Here is a 19,985-nt window from a genome sequence, read left to right as displayed (position 1 = left end):
AATGTGTTGCCAGAGAATGTGGTCCTCACCTTATCACACAAGATGGGCTGACATGAGACTGTGAAGCACTCCGTCAAGCCATTCCTACAGGTACATTTAGAGCATTGACTAAGCTGCCATTCCTCTCCATCCTGCAACTGGTGTCCCTCAAGAGAACAAGAATCTGCAAGAATCAATTAACAGTTATCCAATTTAGTATTTAACAATAGTATGAAAAAGTAAAGTATTTTTTATGATCAAAATATACTTTCTGTCCATTGCTGATATAGACATCACCAGGCCAAACATCATTAATATTTATGTACAAAGCAGTGCTGACGCGACCTTGTCCCCAACAACTGAATCCAACAATTGGGTACACATACTACAGGAAAAGGAACACAAATCTTGCTGTTGGTACACTTAAACGGGGTATTTTTTGTAGAATTTTGATTTTTTTTTTAATTTACACATTGGGGACACACTGGGGTTTAAAAACAAACTAAGAGCTAAATAATAGGAACTGAGAACCCTGCTGAGAACCTTGCAATCCAAAAGTAAGAGTGAGTGAGACATAAAATAATGGACTCCTGTGGAAAAGCAGAGTAAAGCTGGACTGAAAGTGATTCATCCAGGACTAGATTTACATTTAGATTTGTATTTAGTTACACAGGCACACAGGTCTGTTAATCCATAAGAAAGCAAAAAAAAACCAAAAACCTAATAATTATCCAAGAGGCAAAAAAACCTCCTTCTTGACTTCAAAGGAAATACAAATTCTTCCCTATATCAACATTTCTTATGCTAAAATCCAATTGTTATAACCTTGAATGAGTTCAATAAAAAGGCATCCAGCCTTTTTTTGAGAGTACTGGACTGAACCAAACTGAACTGAATCCTTGGGAGCTTGGTCATGTCCATAGAACGTACGGTAGCAAGTCATGTCAACTTTGTCAAGTTTTGTGACCTGGACTATTTTGTTTCGTTTTCTACCTAGAATCGAGTGCCCAGTTGTATTCTTCTGAATAGACCTCATTGACTTTCAAGGTGCAAAGCATTAGTGTTGGTTAACCATCTTCTTATTATATGCCATATTAACCCAGAGGTTTTCCTTACTGAACAGCCCATTTGGGTCCCCACCCAGTAGATGCACATTTATCTGCATGGCCCCTTCTAAGACAATGGAAGGATCATCACATCATCCAAATTTTCCCATGACATACATTTCACATATTGCTGAGCTGAGCATTTAAAGGGATACCCTGCATGTACAACCGAGTAATTGATTCCCCTCTGATAGTTTATACACCCCACATATTGGCACTTTATATTTGCTGGTAATATTTCTACAGGCATTGAATTGCGTCTGTACTTTGCATCTTTACTTTACCTCTCTGCTGAGCTACCACACATAGCAGACGGCAGCTGTCAATTCACTAGTCTTATTTATTCTTAGCATGTGGTCAATTAAAGTTTATCAAACAATGCACCCCAGGTACGAAGTACTTTAATCAACCTTTGATTAAGCAACTAGAAATAATTCACGCAAGACCCTTTTCTACTTAATAACATATTATTTGTGCTGAGAGAAAATGTCACTAAGTGGCATCACACTAAGTGTACCTAATTGGATTCAGGGTCTCACTTGAACAATCGTTCCTTTCCCAGTGTCCCTAATTAGACAAGCCTGTCAACATAACAGGGTGGCATGACCAGATACGGGGGGTACGGGCAGTGTGACTCTGGGAAAAAAAACCATTTCAATTTGTCTATGGATATTTAGTATTCAGCAGAAGAATAATTGGACCTGAGAATTATCTGTATGAAACCTGTGGCAGCTAATGCCAAAATACTTTATAAGTGGACTTAACTGTCTAGGTACTAGGAGGCTTTAGAAATCTGACATTCAAACAAGGACTGCAGCCATCATCTCCCAGCAAACAGGCTTTCCTTACGAAGGCCATTAACCCCTTGATATGGTTCAACTAGAAACCGCTGACGATCGTTAAATTAATGCTAATAATGATATGGTTGGTGTACATGCAATTAACATATAAAATGTCAAGATGGTGCGAAACCATTTACAAACAATGTATTGCTCGATACCTGCACTGACACTGAGTTAGCATCTGTATTCTATCCAGGAGATCAACAGAATTCCATAATACAAGTAGTTTTCCCTAGGTAGATGTTTTCGGTAGTTGGACTAGTACTGCAATTAATATTTATCTGTGACACACAAAACCTTTAAAAATCAAGTATCATTTGGCAAGGCAGCGTATAAAAATTCATAAGCATCCAATGGACATGTATCAGCCCCAGAGACTCTCCTTCAGCTGCTCAGTGTCATCCATAAAAGGTCCAGAAGGTGCATTTCACAGCTTTAGTAATATTGTAACATATAGAAATATAGTAATATTGTTTCTTCTCCCGCACCAGCAGAGCACAGACCTCTACCCTACAAGACATGAGCAGACTTAAGCTGTCAAAAATGTCAACTTTGCAGTTCAGCTAATATGTATTTAATAATGTTATTTTAGTGGTGCAAGATTATTGGCAAGATGCGTCTTTTGAGATACAAAACTAAGATTATTTTTTTTAACCTGAATGAATTGGCTGCAATCAATGTACCAATCTTATTAGGCTATCATCTTCATATAAGTGGGAGATCCAGGAACCCAGACCTACAACATTCTAATGTCTCGTAAGCAGCATTTGTTGTGGTTTTATCAGTAAAGTTCCCATGGATGGTATCTTAGAAGGTGCAGGAACCTTGGCAGGCAGTCATTTCTAGTGACAACATAACACTGAGAAAAGTAATAAGCAAGCACATTAAGACTGGTCTTTGGGGGGTCAGCATGCTGAGTGATCAGCCTAACCAAGGTAGCTGTATTGGGTGGCTATTTGAGAAACTCAGAATACTTCCTTTTCATCAGACAATCCAAGTTGATAGCAACCAAGGAAGAAGCCTATGCACAGAAGGTTGTGTGGTTGGGATATGGGGATTTGATGAATCTGGACATGATAGAGTAGAAAGATGGTAGGACACTATGGAAATAGCAGTGTGAGTTCAGAGATGAAAAAATAGTCAAAAAGTTGTAATGGATCCTATCATCTTTGTATGTATTGTAGATCGCTACTAAAAGAAATAAGTAGTCTCTGACAACCATTAGCATTATAAAAGATACACAAAAAAGGAAAAAAGCGAGCTGTGTGGTGTCAAAAGCATTAACCAGAGACAGCTCCAGATCAACTGAGATAACTAAAACCCAATACGATCCAAGATAAGCTAAGAAAAACCTAGTACTAGAATTATCTGTTAAACAAAGAGTTAAATTCCAAGCAAGCTATGATTACAGCAATGATTATATTTCTGAATAAAAGCACATCCGTAGCTGCCATGAATGACAACCCATAGAAAATCACAAGAATCAGAGTGCTCTTTTGAGCTATAGTCCACTGATAGATTGTTGAGCATGGACCAAACTCTAAGTACAGTGTCATCACACTTACCTCCGGTTCCCACACACGTAGGGCAGCACTCTTCAGGAGCAAGGTGCTCAACTTCTCCTCGCTGGCATCTTACGTTCAGGCAAGGCTTTGGGGCACATGTAACTTTCCCATTCATACATGAGCACACAGTGCATTCTGATGCTGTCCACTGAGTACCGTGCTGCAATAAAACAAACAAGTTCAGAACAGTTCTGGTAAAGTACTGAGTTTGGAGCGATTGAGTATATTCCATGGAACTGTATGGACTTTCTGTTGGAATCTTGGAACTACATTTTGTACGAGGAAATTATTTGAGTCTTGAGAAATACATCCCGATGTTTCATGAAGCATAAATATATTGGTAATTCCCTATAAGTATTTAGTAGTGTGGCTGAGGGTTATTTACGGGAGGCATGGTGTATAGCAGACCAACAAAATAACGGCCAGTATTTCAAATGGCCACAGAAAATATATTTTTTATTGATATAACTCTATTTTAAAAAAATAACAAATGTACTAATGATTACACACATTAGACTTGTAGAACACTTGTAGAATACACTTCTATCAAGCAAATGTTCTGAGCTCCTACAAAAAGAGGGCCATCTGTGGATGGATTTCTGTGCCAAAGAAAAACTGCCCCTACTAAACAGAGTCGTAGGTTGCTTTTCTAAAACATTGGATCTGTAAACACACAAACCCTTCAAATTTATCAAGGACTACAAGATTACGCAGCCAAGAAGCAACAAACTGACTTGTAAAAGTGGCAAAACTACACAGGAGTTAAGGTGTTAATAACCAATGAGCAGCATTGGGTTGTAGCTTACGACTGAAATTAGCAGTGACCTTTTGCTTTTCAGCAAAATGTGTGTTATTCCTCTATCACGGGGAAAAGAGGTTAGGCTTTCAGCTACCTTACTCTTGTATTAAATTGGATACACTTCTCCTGACAGGAGGATTAATAGTCCTTGTGCTGAGCCGTCCCAAATCTGCAGCACAGAGACCTTAGCAGCATGGAAACAGGCATCCAAGGAGTGATTTAGCCCGTCTCCCTGACTTGAATGGTAACGACTGCAGTCCTGGGCCAAGTTCCCAGGTTCACAGCTTCTGGGGCAAAATGTTCATCAGCACAGAGGTCATGTGGAAATAATAACCATAACCTGCCCTGACCCGATTTCTCCGTCTGAGAAATGCATGCTTGGATAATCTTTCATCTACTTCATAATCAGGAGTAGAAAAAAAAAGTTGCAAGCTCTACCAGACTAGCCTACACATTAGACTGCTGCGTGTCTATATATATATAAGACAGTATGTATTAATGATGTTTCTACAATTGCCAGAATAAGCATCTTGTAGTCTATCCTAGGGCCACATTCAGGGGGTACAATCAGTACCTGTGTATGCCATGTAAGCACTGGCAATTGTGACCTGCTACTTGTGTCTAGGCTCTTGAGGGCTTTGGAGGCCAGTGGCCATTTTCTGGACATTGGAAAGTGATTAGGTTTGTATTGAGCCCCCTATTTTTTTGATGGTGGTACCAGTATTTCCCAGGTAAATTATAAATGAAGAAATCTCCTGAACTTAGTCTTGTGAAATAAGGGTAAAGGTGCAGATATACCTAATATTCTTTATTAAAGGGACTCAGGTTTTCCTCTTTTCCAAAAGAGGAAGAAGTTAATATTTTTTGTCAAGTTTTGTGATGCTCCCGGCAGAGACAGAATGATGGTTATTACATCGAGCCTTTTTGTCAAATTACATATTTATGGACACTGGACTTGATCGTTTAAAAAGTCCACGTAACACTTCAGTGACCCCCTGACATCCAAATGTTTTTATGCCATTACAGAAAAGCTAGCCTTTATTAAAGTTATAAAGCATCTCACAACCATGACAATCCTTCAGTTCCCTCACAGCCTTCTATACATTGCACCTGCCCAGGGCAATAATACATGATGCAAAACATTTGCTATAATGACTCTATTATCCCTTCGACACTAGTTCATCCTGAACAATAGTTAACAGATGTTGGATGTGTCTTCCACCATAACACAAGTATCACCTGTAGGGCCAGAGAATATATCAAACAAAATGTCTTCTCTTCTGTATGAGGTGATCTAAGAAAGCGTGCCTGTACTTCTATACAAAGGACAGTGGAGGGGTTTACACGTATGATAGGCATAAGGCAAGTCTAAGAAACTAGTATGGTTTAAGGTCTTATAGAAGGTAGGAAAAAAATGACAGTCTTGGCCTGTATCAGTCTTGGCCTGTATCAAGGTCATGGATGCTAGCAAATACGAGCCACAAAACATCTTAAATATATAAAATAAACATTTTGTCCTTTTAGCTGTAGTGTCCTTATAAATGACAGTGTTCTGCGTAAACAATGGCACCATCCAGTTTCAAGGGATACGGAACATGTAAATCGTCGTTTTGATCATAGGTCTGGCATGTATCTGGAAAATGTTAATTTACATAAGCCTGGCGTGTTATGACTCAGGGCTCGGGGGAATTTTACTATGCTGCATAAATGTTTGGAAGTCTTTGACCACTTCCATTTTTGTCTATGAGACTACTCAGAATACTCTTTTGTAATCAGACTGTTTTTGATGTAGTCACTGACAGCGAAAATAGAATACTAAAAACAGGGATCTGTTATTAACAAATAATATAACTAAATTCTAATAGGATTCTTATAGTTTGGTGGTCTAAACAACTGAAACAAGGGGACAGGGCTAGCTCCAGATAGCTTCACAAACGGCAAGGAGTTGCCGTAAGCCAGATGGGGAGTTGACATGACCAATGCAGCGCCCCTGCAAGGAGATCAAACATGCGGACATGGAGGCCAGGTAGTCAACTCTTATTTTAGGAGCCTCTGAGATAAATCCGAAGAGTTATCAGGTATGCTTATCTTAATAGCAACCAATGCCCCTGCTACTGGATCATTCTCTTGGTTGCTATGGTGATAAGAGCACTTTTAAAACTTTGCACTAGAATCAATTTTGTGTCATTACATTTTAAGATGGAATTTCGAGGAAAAAAGGGCTAGAATTGTGCTATGACGCAATGTCTGCATATAGGCTTTTTAATATTTGTGAACTAGACTCTAATCAATGACATTTTATGCATGAGCTATCAACAAATCAGAAACACAGTTGTTGCACTGTTAACGTAAAATGATGTCTTATATCTGAGTCTAAAATGAGGAAACTAAAAGGTAGAGTTTCCACACCAACAGAACTGATGGTGCTCGAAAGTGAATACTTCATTGTATATGTGAGCAGGAAGCAGACTGGATTGCACAGAAACATTTCTTCCCCCAGCGTGCTGTGATTAAAAGGAACAATTTATTGTCCCTGACAGCGTGATTAAAGAAGAATGCATATTTAATTAGTCCTTGAGTACTTTAGTATGTATTCTTTAAAAAAACACTTACATGAGTTAGAAGCTGCAGCCTTGCAGCTGCCCTCCTCCACGGTGGTCTGTCAATTCTTGCCACCGGCTGACTGCTTAAAGAAGCCAATCGGTGGTAGGAAAGAGCTCCCAAATCAATGGAAGCTCCTTCCAAGCATGCTTCAATGAGCAAGCATAGCAGCTGACAGGAGGTAAGTATATCATATGCATGGAGACGTGTTTGGCAAGAATCACATCTCCAGCATGTAAAATAGCTACAGGTGGGAAAATGCATATGGGGGCGAATGCATATTGTATCCAGATCCATACTGCATTCCAAAAACAGAGATTTCGATTAAAAAAACTAAAATATCCTTTTATTTTCTATGTAATACCACATATTCAACAATGCAGAAAAGAAAAAAAAATGATGGTAAATTTGCAAATTATTGATCTATACTTACGGCATGGACTGTTCCTTCGTGCTGGCAAAATCCATGACTTCCTGAAGCACATTCAGGGCAACACTTGTTATGTTCAATGCGGAGAATTTCTCCCTGAAGAATAAATAATTCTCAATCATTTTTTGAACAAAGATCAATGAGCTGATGTTTACCTAAAATAACCGTACTAAATTTTTATTAAAATTATTGAAATAGATTAGATCTGGAAACCCTAATCTTAAATACGGCATATAAACTATTCCTACTAATTTAAATTATATACAAATATATTTTTAATGAACATTTTTATTGTTTTTCTCATACATGGTGCAAGATCGGTGCTTCTTATTATTCAGACATTTTGGTAGCGAGTATTTTTTTTTTGTCAAAGCTATCTGGCAACTCAATTTGGGAGAACACACAACAAGCAAGCAACTTGAAAAATGATGGGTGCAGGCAGCATCAAATTTTGCGTATTCAGTCTATTTGTTAATCTTGCCCATTTAAAGGTGATGTTCCTTGTTATTGCAAAAATGGCTGCCTAATCCCAATTTAAGGCACTGTCATAGAGCTGAGGCGCTACACAAACTTCATAATAATAAATCTGTGCATTATAATGATGTGTGAAGAACACAATGGTTTGTAATAATGGTGCACAAATTATAAATATATACAGTTTATATACAGGTGCCAAACTCCAGGCCTTAAGAGCAATGTTCCCTCTAATTTTTCTTAGGTGGTGTGCGCAGAAAATTTCTCTTGTGCAAAATTTTCCCAGAGCCAAAATTTTGTGCGCACAATATGCTTCTGCAAATGTTAAATTTAAATTGTTATTCTATATTTTTGGTACAGCTCGCTCATAGTTAATAACACTACATTATAGTGTGATAATGTAGTATTAGTTACACAACAGTATTACTTACTGTAATGTTTTTTTAAAGGTGAAATTCTCACTGCATAAGTAAATTATGAGCGAATCACGAGCAGAGGCTCCAGGCCGCATAAAGGATAAAAAAAAAATTGGGAAAAACTGTTGTCCGCAGGGGCGTACCTAGAGTATTTGGCACCTGGGGCGGATCCTGTACGTGGGACCCCCACACACACTTTAAAACTGCATAGCTTCTATCAGTAGGCAAACATTGACAGGGGTACAGCATAACTGTTATCATTATTTACTAAGGCAGACATTGATGGTGGTACAACATAACACCTATCACTATATACTGAGGCAGACATTGACGGTGGTACAGCATAACTGCTAACATTATATAGTGAGGCAAACATTGACAGTGGTACAGCATAACTGCTATCACAATATACTGAGGCAAACATTGACGGTGGTACAGCATAACTGCTATCATTATATACTGAGGCAAACACTGACAGTGGTACAGCAGAACATCTATCACTATATACTGAGGCACGCACTGACGGTGGTACAGCATTACACCTATCACTATATACAGAGGCACACATTGACCGTGGTACAACATAATACCTATCACTATACATTGAGCCAGTCACCAGAATCAGGAATCTGCACACACCACAGGAACTCAGGTGCTTAGCTGTGCAAGGAAGGGCCAGCTCCCCAGTAAATCAAAATAGAAAAAGGCTCCAGGCACTCAAGGGTTCCACTCAGGCAGGTTTATTTGAAGGAGAAGAACAACAACGTTTCGACCTCACGATGAGGTCTTTATCAAGTATACATTGAGACCAGACATTGACAATAATGCAGCATAACCCCAATCACTAAATACTAAGCCAAACATTGATGTGGTGTAGGCCTACCACTTTAGTGTCTGGCCTAGTATCTATCTATATATATATATATATATATATATATATATATATATATATATATATATATATATTATATATATATATATATATATATATAGGGGTGCACCGAAATGAAAATTCTGGACCTGAAAATTTAGCATTCACTTGGAGTGGATTGCTGTTAGCAATCGTATATATATATATATATATATATATATATATATATATATATATATATATATTAATATTGTTATCAAATTGTTCTGTCCAATTTTGGTGTGTTACTTACTTTTAATAAAGCTGTGGTTCACACACCAAAATTTAACAAAAAAATATATAATTGCTTACAGCAATCCTATCATGCTCAGGCAGCCAGTACAAGCTGGAACCTGAGCATGATAGGAATATGATTACACCCTCCCTATGTCATGCTATCCCCCCCACACACTTACACATCCATGCTATCACACACACACTCATTCACAAACATTCAGTTTAAACTACAGCATAACACCCCTCACTCTCACACACTTACTAATTCACTCTCACAGAATGTTTTCCTACCTGTCACTTTTCCTCCTCTTCGTTTCTTCCCTCTTCTGTGTCCTCTCCTTCCTTTGCAGTGGAGGTGGTGGGCGTGGCTTCAGTGCTGTGCGCCAGGACATGACAACCAATCCCGACGCACAGGATCAGTTGCCACGCGAATCGAAAGGGAGCAGGATCGGAGGTCTGCATTAACAGACCTCCAGCTCCTTGATCTCCCCAACCGAGCTTTCTCCTCTAGCGGTGGACATTACTGTCTGTCTCTGGAGGGGTGCCGTGCACACAACGAGTAGCGGACCGCTCCCCTTCGGTACGCTACTGGTTGTGCGCACAATTTTTGTTCGTGTGCGCTAGCTCCCTCTGAAAGGGAGCGCAAAAGCGCACAGCTTAGAGGGAACACTGCTTAAGAGCCACAATGTAACCATAATTATTCGGATTCCCCAGCATGAGCACTTGTAGCTTAATCAAAGTGGTTGAAGCTGATAAAATCACTTATGTTCAAAGCAAGGATTTAATGAAATATTGCTCTGTTCAGGTGTCTCTATTTCATCTTTTTTACATTTCAGAAATTAGACAAACTCTGTTACGACTTCTGGTGCCACGTATCATAATACCTTTGCGAAGTCACATTGGGGGTCTCTGCAAATGGTGCTTTCACACACCACAATATCATCGTGGCAAGTGCAGTCCAAGCATGACTCCGGCTTCCACTCAGTGTTGTTCTGTAATCACGAATAAAGGAAAACAATGGTCAGTCCAACATTTGAATTCAATAAATTCAAGATAACACGATTTACAGCAAAATTCCCTCTAAACTCATTGCCACCAATCCTATCTCAATTGATTTATGAAAAGAATGTAATCTTGCAGAAACAATTTCAATTATCACATTACTGAAATTACAATGAAGAATAATGCAACTGATAATGGATTTTACTGATTGTTTCCCTCTTTTCCCCTCATTCTGAAAAAAATAGGAATTAAAAGAGGTCAATTTATTAGACGTGGTTCAAAAAAAAATTGTCCTAAAGTAATAATGAGGTAGTGTAGTGATAATAACCAAAGTTTCACTTTGCTGGGGAATCATAGACCTTATTCGCTGCTAAGGATGTGTTTAAAGGGCTCGAAGGGTCCTATATTCTTAGCATGTGATAATGAACAATGTATTTCTGCCAAGGATAGAATGATAGCGGTACTATTTCACACTGAGTCTATGCCATGGGTCCTGCTGTGACCTACACTACATATTTCACCATTGAATCAATAAACTCTAAGGCTCAAGTGGTTTATATATATTGAATGCTCTATGGCGTCCATGTACAGCAGCTGAGCAATGCCTCATGTGTAAATTGGATATAAATCACTAAACAATGTTGGGGGGTTTTCGGCCTATAGGGTGCAGAGGCAAGTGATCCATCTCGACACACATCCATACATTTTATTAGTGAGCATTCAGCTAAAACTACAACAGAACATAAGTCTCCAGGCTCAGAGGCATACAGCCACTTGTCTACTAGCTGGATGGCATATTTCATAAGAACGTCCACTGTGTTTACTTATGATTCTCAGGCATGCGGTCATCTACCATGAACTCCCAGGCATTGATGACTGAGATATTTGAAACACAAATACGGTAGAGCACTATTGCAGAAGCTGATTAAGCAGCTCTGTCTGTTCCCATCAGAAAATGGATCTAAGCAAATACTATATAATGTTACATTCCTATAATCTGTTTTCAAGATGCAAAAGTGTAACCATATGTATGTGAGTAAGCAATTTGTTTAAATTAAAGACGCAATTTTAAGCTCCTTCACATAGAGATCATAAAAAATGCAGAGCCTCCACTGAATACATCCACCCAATGTTAAACCTAATATTGGTTGCATTCACTTTACTGATTTGTAAAGGTAATCATCGTTTTTACTTTACAAATTGGTCTCCTTTTTGATGTTGTAGGCCCTTGCTGCTTCAATGTGAATAGCAGCAGATCTTTAAGGTGAGCTGTCACCGTCCCAAATGTTTGCTTTGCTGGAGGGGGCAGATTTGCATAATTATTCTACCCCTGTGATGGAAGCTGACAGCTCCATAAGGAACAGAGAGGACAGCAGTTATTTTAAAGTGGCTCTGACATGAAAAAGTGGCATGACATTATTCAAAAACATCAATCTCGCTTAAACCAAATGGGTCAACAAAGTCTTAAAATTATTGGGGTTCTGTATCGAATGTGATTCCGGTGAAAAGTCTTACTGCTATGTCAGCTAATAGAATGGTCCAATCAGCAGCGTCATTCTACCAGTTACCATGGAAATAAGGGCACTTTTTAGACTCTTTATATAGAAACCCCACGGTATCTTCCACAGTCACCCTAGGAGATCTGACGCTGAGATTCAAAGCAGTCCTGCCTGTGTCAAGCTGTGCCATCCTTTATTCTTTCCAGTGGCTTGCTTGTTTCAAGTTAAACCAACCATAGTAACTAGGGCTTTAGGTTCCATAAAAAGGACTGAAAAGTATACAGCTTCAAAACAACGTAATAACCAATTGAAATAAATTAACACAGCCGAACAATACTAGATGCAGCTACTATTCTTAAGCTGTGGAAGGCAACATTGGAGTCATTTTGATAATACGTCTTAACTGTGGGAAGAAGCATCCATTTCATTTATGTGGAGCCCTTTCTTTTGATAGATGGAACAATCCTTCTGATCCTAAGAATATTCTGGTTTTGAAACAGGAATACTCCAGAGCCTTACGTAAAAATTTTTTTTCACTGGCCAATGCCAAGATATACCTAGTAATACCTAATTTGGAACAGATAAAAAGAATACAGCATAAAATTGCATTATTTAGCATCGCGGACAGGTTTGTGCATGTAAATCTAATGATGGCTTATATCATCAGCCCTGTTTAAGCACATTTCACAGGTGTGGTTAAAAGAGTCACACATTAGATTAAGTATAAGTGGAGCTTAAAAACTTACAGAAAGAATACGATTTTTTTATTTTTGTTTTTAGAGGGCAGTTATTCCATCTCCAGAACAATTCAATAAAGGTCAGGTATAAAAAATGGCCTTTTTGCCATAGCAACAGATGAAAAGTTCCTACCAACTGAACAATTTCTTTGGTTGCTATGGAGATTTCAAAAACAGCACCAAAATGACATTTTATATATGACTACTAATGTTCACTACAGACTACTAATAGAGCCAGGGGTGGAAGGTTCAGTTTTACGGAGGGGTGTAACAGCAGAGTAGGTTAAATAGCATTAATAATTCCCGTTTACCTTTACTGTTCTTTAGGTAACATATTACATACTTCCTGACATGTGGGAATTAAAAGCTAGGACCGTAAGGACGTGGACCTTTCGGGCACCCATGTCCGCAGGAAGCAATATATAGTGCTTATCAGGGCACTCACACAGAGCACAAATTAAAACTCTTACATATAAGTCAGTTGCCTGTTACAGGGCAGGTGCATGGGCGTAGGAACCGGGGGGACGGATCCCGCCAGTAACTCATGCGGGGGGGGACCGAGAGGGGTGCCGAGTGGCAACCGCTCAGTGTCCTTCTGTCTCCTCTGCTCCCTGCTGCCACCCGCCTCAACGCTGCCCCGACTGCAGTGGTGGGAGCTTGAGGCGTCTGACTCGGTGCCGGCGCTTCACGCTGAGCGCCGGCATATGACGTCATATTCACTCAGCAGTGAAGCCGCGCGTATCGTGGCAGAGCAGCGAGACAGAGGCCTTGTGCTCCCACCACAGGACTGCACGGTAAGTGAACTACAAAGGGGGGTAGGGAGAGGGTAGCTAGTGAGAATGGGGGGGTAGGGAGAGGGTAGCTAGTGAGAAGGGGGGTAGGGAGAGGGTAGCTAGTGAGAAGGGGGGGGCAGGGAGAGGGTAGATAGGGGATGGGAGAAAGTAGGGATCTGATGGGGGAAAATGCTGTCCCCCCAGATTTTTAGGTGTTCCGACGCCCATGGGCAGGTGTCCGAATTCTGGACTATGCTGCCAGATACAGGATTGTTGGGAGGTATTATTTTAGCAAATAGCATCATGTTCTGAATACGACCAAGACCTATCATCATGGCACTTCTCTAGATACAACAAATGTTGCAAATGGAAAATATATGTCAAAAAGGATAAATCTTTGCTCCGTAAATCATTTCTTCAATAATGATATGGTGATAATACAGACTGCATGGGATTTAGTAATGATATGAAAATAGCAAGCTTTTCAAAGCATGTAGTTCAGTAATACCCAGCTTTGTACATCAGACTGCAGAGCGCTGACCACTTGGCTCATTCTACTTTGATGTGAAATGTCTGCCTCTTGGAAATTACCATCGCCTTCACAGTAAGGAGATCTGAAACTATCTGCAGCTGTTCACACACCTCAGTATTGCACATGGTGATAAAACAGCAAAAGTCAACTAACATATTGCTAAGTACACATATTGTACAACAGAGTACCATGTGTAATGAAACATTATACAAAATACATGGCACCAGAATAAGTATGTCTAAAGACATTAGCCAAATGGGAAGATGCCTGTCATGTAAACTATTCAATGTCTTGGTGTGATAATAATTAAAATAATATAAAAGTACTTCAGTGGGCAGTATACGTTTTCATATAACGCATACCCCTCAACATTTCTGGTGTCCCAAAGGGGACACTTGTGTTGGGGATGTGTGGCTAAGGACTTTCTGCCCACCATAACCCAAGAGCAACCTCATCTGGGAAGAGTGTCATGAGGAGGAGCAACAATGGAACTCTGTGTGGCAGAAGCACAAATCTCCCTTGATTTCACAGTTTCTTGGGCTGTTCAGGGGATTTTAGGGGACCCTCCATAACCGTCTCCTGCTCCACACATTCAACAGAAGGTATAGCAATGGGTACAGTACCTAAAAATAATCATGATTGAATGTGCCCTTTTTAGCAGTTTGGTAGCATGGAATCAATTTAAATGATAATTTCAATCAAACCTTGGTTGGTGGATTGTATAAGCACATGAGAGCACTTGCGTAGATCACAAGAGTTTTCTGTTTAAAAAAATCTAAACTGATATATTATCATTCCGTAGAGGAGGCACGATAAGCATGATTGGTCGCCTAGAAGAGCACAAAATGCACTCCACTGATGACATCCATAAAGGCCAAAATGTTTGTCTGGGATTGTTGGTTCCCTCGTGCAGAGGAAATTTACCTTGCATTTTGGTTCTAGACTGCCTCTGTGGGCAGGTTGGACAGATATGTTGATGAAGATTTTTCCTCTGTCATGGCACAAGTTATTATCATTATTATTATTATTGCTAAACCCAAGTTGCTCCCAGACTGGAACAAACTGAAGGGCAAACTATTAAGCAACTGAGTTGTTCTCAAACTTTTCTTTATGCTATTATTGAGAATGCAGCATTTGCTTTTTTTAGCCTATATTATTTATAATAAATGAAACTATTACAACAGTAAAATAGGATGATGCATCAAAAGCCAATCAATCCATAAATAATAATAGAATATGGTGAAGAAAGTTAATTTATGAATGTCTAGTATTATTATTTATTTACATCTCTAAGTAAAAGTGCAAACTTCAGGGACAATCCCAACTTCACGGACATGTACATACAATTTACACATTATTCCTGCACAGAAAAACATCTCCTTGGGACTGTACAGTGTCACAGGGGTATGTTATATCAGAAAATCTATGTACTATGTTCCATCACCTACCCTCTTCAAGCTACATCAACATACCTAAACGATTCTTATAGTATAGCAGACTCCTGGGCAGACAGCAGCAGCGCCCCCGCGTGGCAGTTTTTGTGGCTGTAACAGGCTGACAAACACCTAGGCGCTATGGCGACCTGGCGCCTGGGATTTGTCGAGCCCTGATTTAATATATAACTGCAAATACAGGGTTTGTATGTCCTATTCAGTTGATCTATACCTTGAATGCTGGGTTTCCATGTGTTGTTTATTTGATCTATACCTGAATTACATGAGAGATAAAGAGTGGTGTGGCACAGTGAAGGAGGGGACAAAGTGACTCTGAAGGTCATTATGGGGGAGGGGCACAATGGGCGAGGGATATCTAAGGCCGGCCCTGATCACGACTTGCACGTACGTTTCAGGTCAGGCACCATTCGTTTGCTATGTGACATAGTATTGTGCTCCTCACATGTGACATGAGAACCTTTCACCTGGATGGTGATTATATGATAGAGGGGCAAGTAAATGCTTGCTCAGGGTCCAATCTGCAACGCTGCGTTACATTACACATCTGCATGTTTAGGAATACCTTTTTGTTATTAACAGTATATACAAGCCACACTGTATCCACTTGGCTGTGTTTGGCACTAGGGGGAACAACGATGATGTAGCCCCTGGAGAGGAATCCAGATTAGATCGACAGAAAATCACCACTGAATAAATATTTGACAATAAACTGGATAATGCTTCATTAATTGGTTCTGCACATGTTTGCTTTGCCATATAATATGCTTTCAGCTGCCAGAAGATGCTTACATTTATCTGCATTCTGGATCTTTGGATGGATGACAGCATTAGCATTTTATGTGCTGTAGGCTGCTAATACTCGCGCACACAAAAAAGACACCAGTGAAATGGTAATGGGCCATACACTCCCTGGTTTCTGGATCATTACAGTTCCTAACTGCATCTAACCTATTAAAGGACAGTTTTAGCTTTCTTCGAATTTTACCACGGCACAAATTTTCATGTCCCTTTTGGTCTTTAAGTACACAGAATGGCTAACAAAGGTTTACCTTTCTTGAAAAATGTTAAAATATATTATGCTTGGGTCTTCCCATAGCAAAAGCCACCAGCTGTGTGCACAAAAGAATCTTCAGTTACCATAGCATTACAGCCACATGATGTTTTTAAAGTTACTTATTTCTTACGGTGATCAAGATGGCATTTTTGGTGATGGCATTCAAGAAAAATTACTCTTTTCTGAATCTTTTGTGGCTCAAAGCAGTACATTTGGATCAACAAGCAAAAAAACATGTTCTGCTTTGCTAAATATGCCATATACTGTGATTACACAGCTGAAGTGTCCAAGGAATTCCTTTAAATGTTAGCAAATATGTATTATTATCCTAAAATTAATTAGGACACCTGCAATGGTTTACATACGACCACAAGCACACACACACACACTTAAGAAAAATGTCAACTCTTTCAGTCTTAGAGAACAAGACTATGCAAAGCCAGGAGGACCACACGGATATTTACCTGCCATGTGTGACGGATTGTTACAAATGTTTTATTGCTAAAGACCAGAAGCTTTTTATTTTCTTTTAAAGGTAAGCTTTTGTGAATGAAAATTTACAGAATGTGCATTCATTGTGATTGTCTGGATGTATGTGGACTTAAACAAAGCAGGAAACATTCTGTCTGTGTATGTTTAGAGTAGAGGAACAAAGGGGGCAATGAGAATTTTGACTTTCTGCAGTTATAATGGAATCCATCTATTCCATATCCATGTGAGACACATGCTAGGTTTTCAACATATTACATGATTGCAATTCATGTTATAATTGTGACTTGCTATGACAGTTCCCTTGATTTAATTGAGATGGGACTGCATGCAGTGTATGTTTGTCTTCAGGCAAACACTGGAAGATTTTAGCCCTGGAACAAGCCTGGCTTGGTAATCAAGTACTACAGTGAAGTCCAAAGAACACATGTGGCTTACAGAATATTGAATGTCAACTACTGTCCATTTGTCCTAAATACCACAAAAGGGGCAGTCTAGAAAGCCCATAGGCAAATACAGATAGATTTCTTCCATAACGCTAGTGACGATATACGGAAAAACAATTAAAAAACCTTATACAACCTCCTTGCCAGCCCTCCAGTGAGTGTCATCTCAACATGGTTTCTGACCATACAGGTTATCTTTTAGGGTGGCCAGGCAGGGATACTCCAAGATGTGACCTTGGAAGGGGAAGGTTAGCCAGCTGAGCATGATTAGTCGGGAAGTGTGCCCAAGAGACCTGGAAGTTATTTCTGCATCAACAATGTTTGGGTATCAAAATATTCCTGTTTAGCAACTTGGGGTTTAGTGAATAGACCCATAATGTTGTGTGATCTTCTCACTGACCATCAATTTCAGCTGGCACAAACACTGAAATACCAGAATTACTTTGTAGCATCCAGTAGAATCCAGTTTACCAATGCACACATTATATTGCCCTAAACCTTGATACAATCAAATACTCTTTCATGCAATAAACATTCCAAAGTGATAAAGAGGAATGCAAATTTAAGTGCTTTTAATTTATTTAGGGATATCAATTCTGCTCTTCGCAAACTAGAGTGAGTGTTTTATTTTTGCCCGTAGACTGCTCTTCTGGAAAATGCCTATTTATTGAGTTGTCAGTGTTAGATATTTTGATTGCTCATCATCAAAAACAGTAATTTAATATCTCAGTTGCAGGCTCCATCAAAAATCAATCTTATGTAAACATGCTTTTGGGCAGGAAATAAACCAGTTTCAGTATTCCAGTTAGCTTAGCGATTCCTTTTTATAAGCTTCCGCAATTAATCTTAAGAATGTAAAGAACCTTTTGACTTGGAATGCCTGTCTTTGGGTCCATTGAACAAAGTACTTAAGCATGCAAAATAAACATACGGATTTGTTATGTTAATGCCTTGCCTATAAGATGTGGGAGTGGGACACTGTTTCCACAACCACTTAATTAGTTAAAGAGATTGTTAATGATTCTGCCTAGGGATGTAAATTGCCAATTTTTTTTGTGGCCCAGTTTGGCATCTGAAAGCACAGCCAATACTTTAACATTCCCAAAATGTTACACGTGTCAATTCTCACAGCGATCTCATTGCCAAAGCCAATATAATCGAACTATAAAATGACTCCTATATCTGAGACCATACCTTCCAACCAGGGCTGGCCCTGCCATGGAGCAGAGTGGGGCAACTTTTGAAGTACCCGCTCTGAGCTCCTCTGCGAGCCCTCTAGCTCGGTCTCGGTGCCGGCTTATAATGCTGAGCGCCGGAATATGACGTCATTTCCGGCGCTCAGCAGTGAAGCAGCGTGCACCGCGGCAGAGCAGGGAGACTCTTTCCGCAGGAATACTGGAAGGTAAGTAAAGTACAAAGGGGGGAGAGATAGGGTAGATAATAGGGAGGGAGGTAGATAATGAGAAGGTAGGGAGAGGAAGGGTAGATAATGAGCAGTGGCGTTATTTCAAACTTCGCCCCAGGCGACACTATGTCTTGGGCCGGCCCTGCTTCCAACCTTTTTACAGGCCAACCTTTGGGAAGGTGTACTTAGCTAATAGACTGTATTAAGTAGGTAGAACCAGTAAAGCATCATCAGGGACCACAAAGCTTTATCTCTGCAGAACAAGCAGGAGACTACTGCTTCTACCTCAAAATAGCATTGTTGTTGGATTGAGAGGCACATCTTACAGCCAAAGCCATGGTTTTTAAGGATGATGAGTTTCAGGCTGTGTAACTAAATACCTGTAAGGTTGTTTACTATGAATATAGTAAACTATGAACATATGCCAAAACAGTATGACCCATGGCTTACAAATACTGGGCAGACCTGCTCTATATCAACACATGCAAAGCTTGCCCTTCAGATAAGCAGGCCATTAAAATTCACAGTTATTAAAATGCTAAAGTTGGTAAGTTACAAAGCACAGATGCTAGTAGCTGAAATATTAAGTGTTTTGGGAAGTTAAATTCATTCTAGAGCAGAATAAATAACAATAACTTGTCAAAAGCTAACAAAACAATTATAGCCAATACACATCTGAGATTCTCAGAGGCACAATAATAGTTTTTAATGACTTTTGGCCATATAGGCTTACACAGTGCTGGCGCTTTAATGTATCAACATTTTCTGCAAATGTTGTACTTAGTTGCATGTTTAATTTGAAAATTTACAACCCCAATGCCTGAATTACAGCCCAGAAGAATAGGAAAATTAGACATTAGAGGCCTATTGTTTTCCATTGCGTGGACAAATAAAATATTTTTCCAAGAATTCTTGCTTTGCTCACATGGAGTCATCCCCAGAAAATGCATTTAATCTGCACTTCTCAGTAAAAGTGATTATTTAAAGGTATATATATATATTATTAGTTATTGTTTTATATAGTGCCATCATATTCCGCAGCACTGTACAAAGTGTAAGCAAGACATAACAATTACTATATAACAAGATGACATACAGAAACAACAGGTGAGTTTACAATCTAGACCAGGCCCGGACTGGCCATCGGGCACACCGGGCGTTTGCCCGGTGGGCCGGGCCACGGCAGGGCCGCATTGACTTAGGGGCTGATGGAGCTGCAGCTCCAGGCCCCTATC

The 19,985-nt window shown here is 39.6% G+C and overlaps 1 protein-coding gene across 1 annotated transcript in view; it reads right to left on the bottom strand.

Moving 5' to 3' along the window:
• Positions 1-19,985, bottom strand: part of LOC149284296 (extracellular matrix organizing protein FRAS1-like) — a 196,768-nt gene that overhangs the window by 101,521 nt on the left and 75,262 nt on the right. The window contains exons 3-6 of the mRNA XM_089496882.1: positions 10,244-10,351; positions 7,326-7,418; positions 3,493-3,652; positions 30-163 (exon numbers count right to left, since the gene is read on the bottom strand). Of these exons, the coding sequence (XP_089353008.1) occupies positions 30-163; positions 3,493-3,652; positions 7,326-7,418; positions 10,244-10,351 (495 nt within the window). The remainder of the gene's footprint in view (positions 1-29; positions 164-3,492; positions 3,653-7,325; positions 7,419-10,243; positions 10,352-19,985) is intronic.

The sequence above is a fragment of the Sceloporus occidentalis genome, unplaced genomic scaffold (assembly GCF_023333645.1).
Source record: "Sceloporus occidentalis isolate IW3139 unplaced genomic scaffold, rSceOcc1.0.p SCAF_95, whole genome shotgun sequence".
Classification (NCBI taxonomy): Eukaryota; Metazoa; Chordata; class Lepidosauria; order Squamata; family Phrynosomatidae; genus Sceloporus; species Sceloporus occidentalis.
Note: the sequence above shows the minus strand (reverse complement) of the source record. Positions and strands in the feature narration are given on the sequence as shown.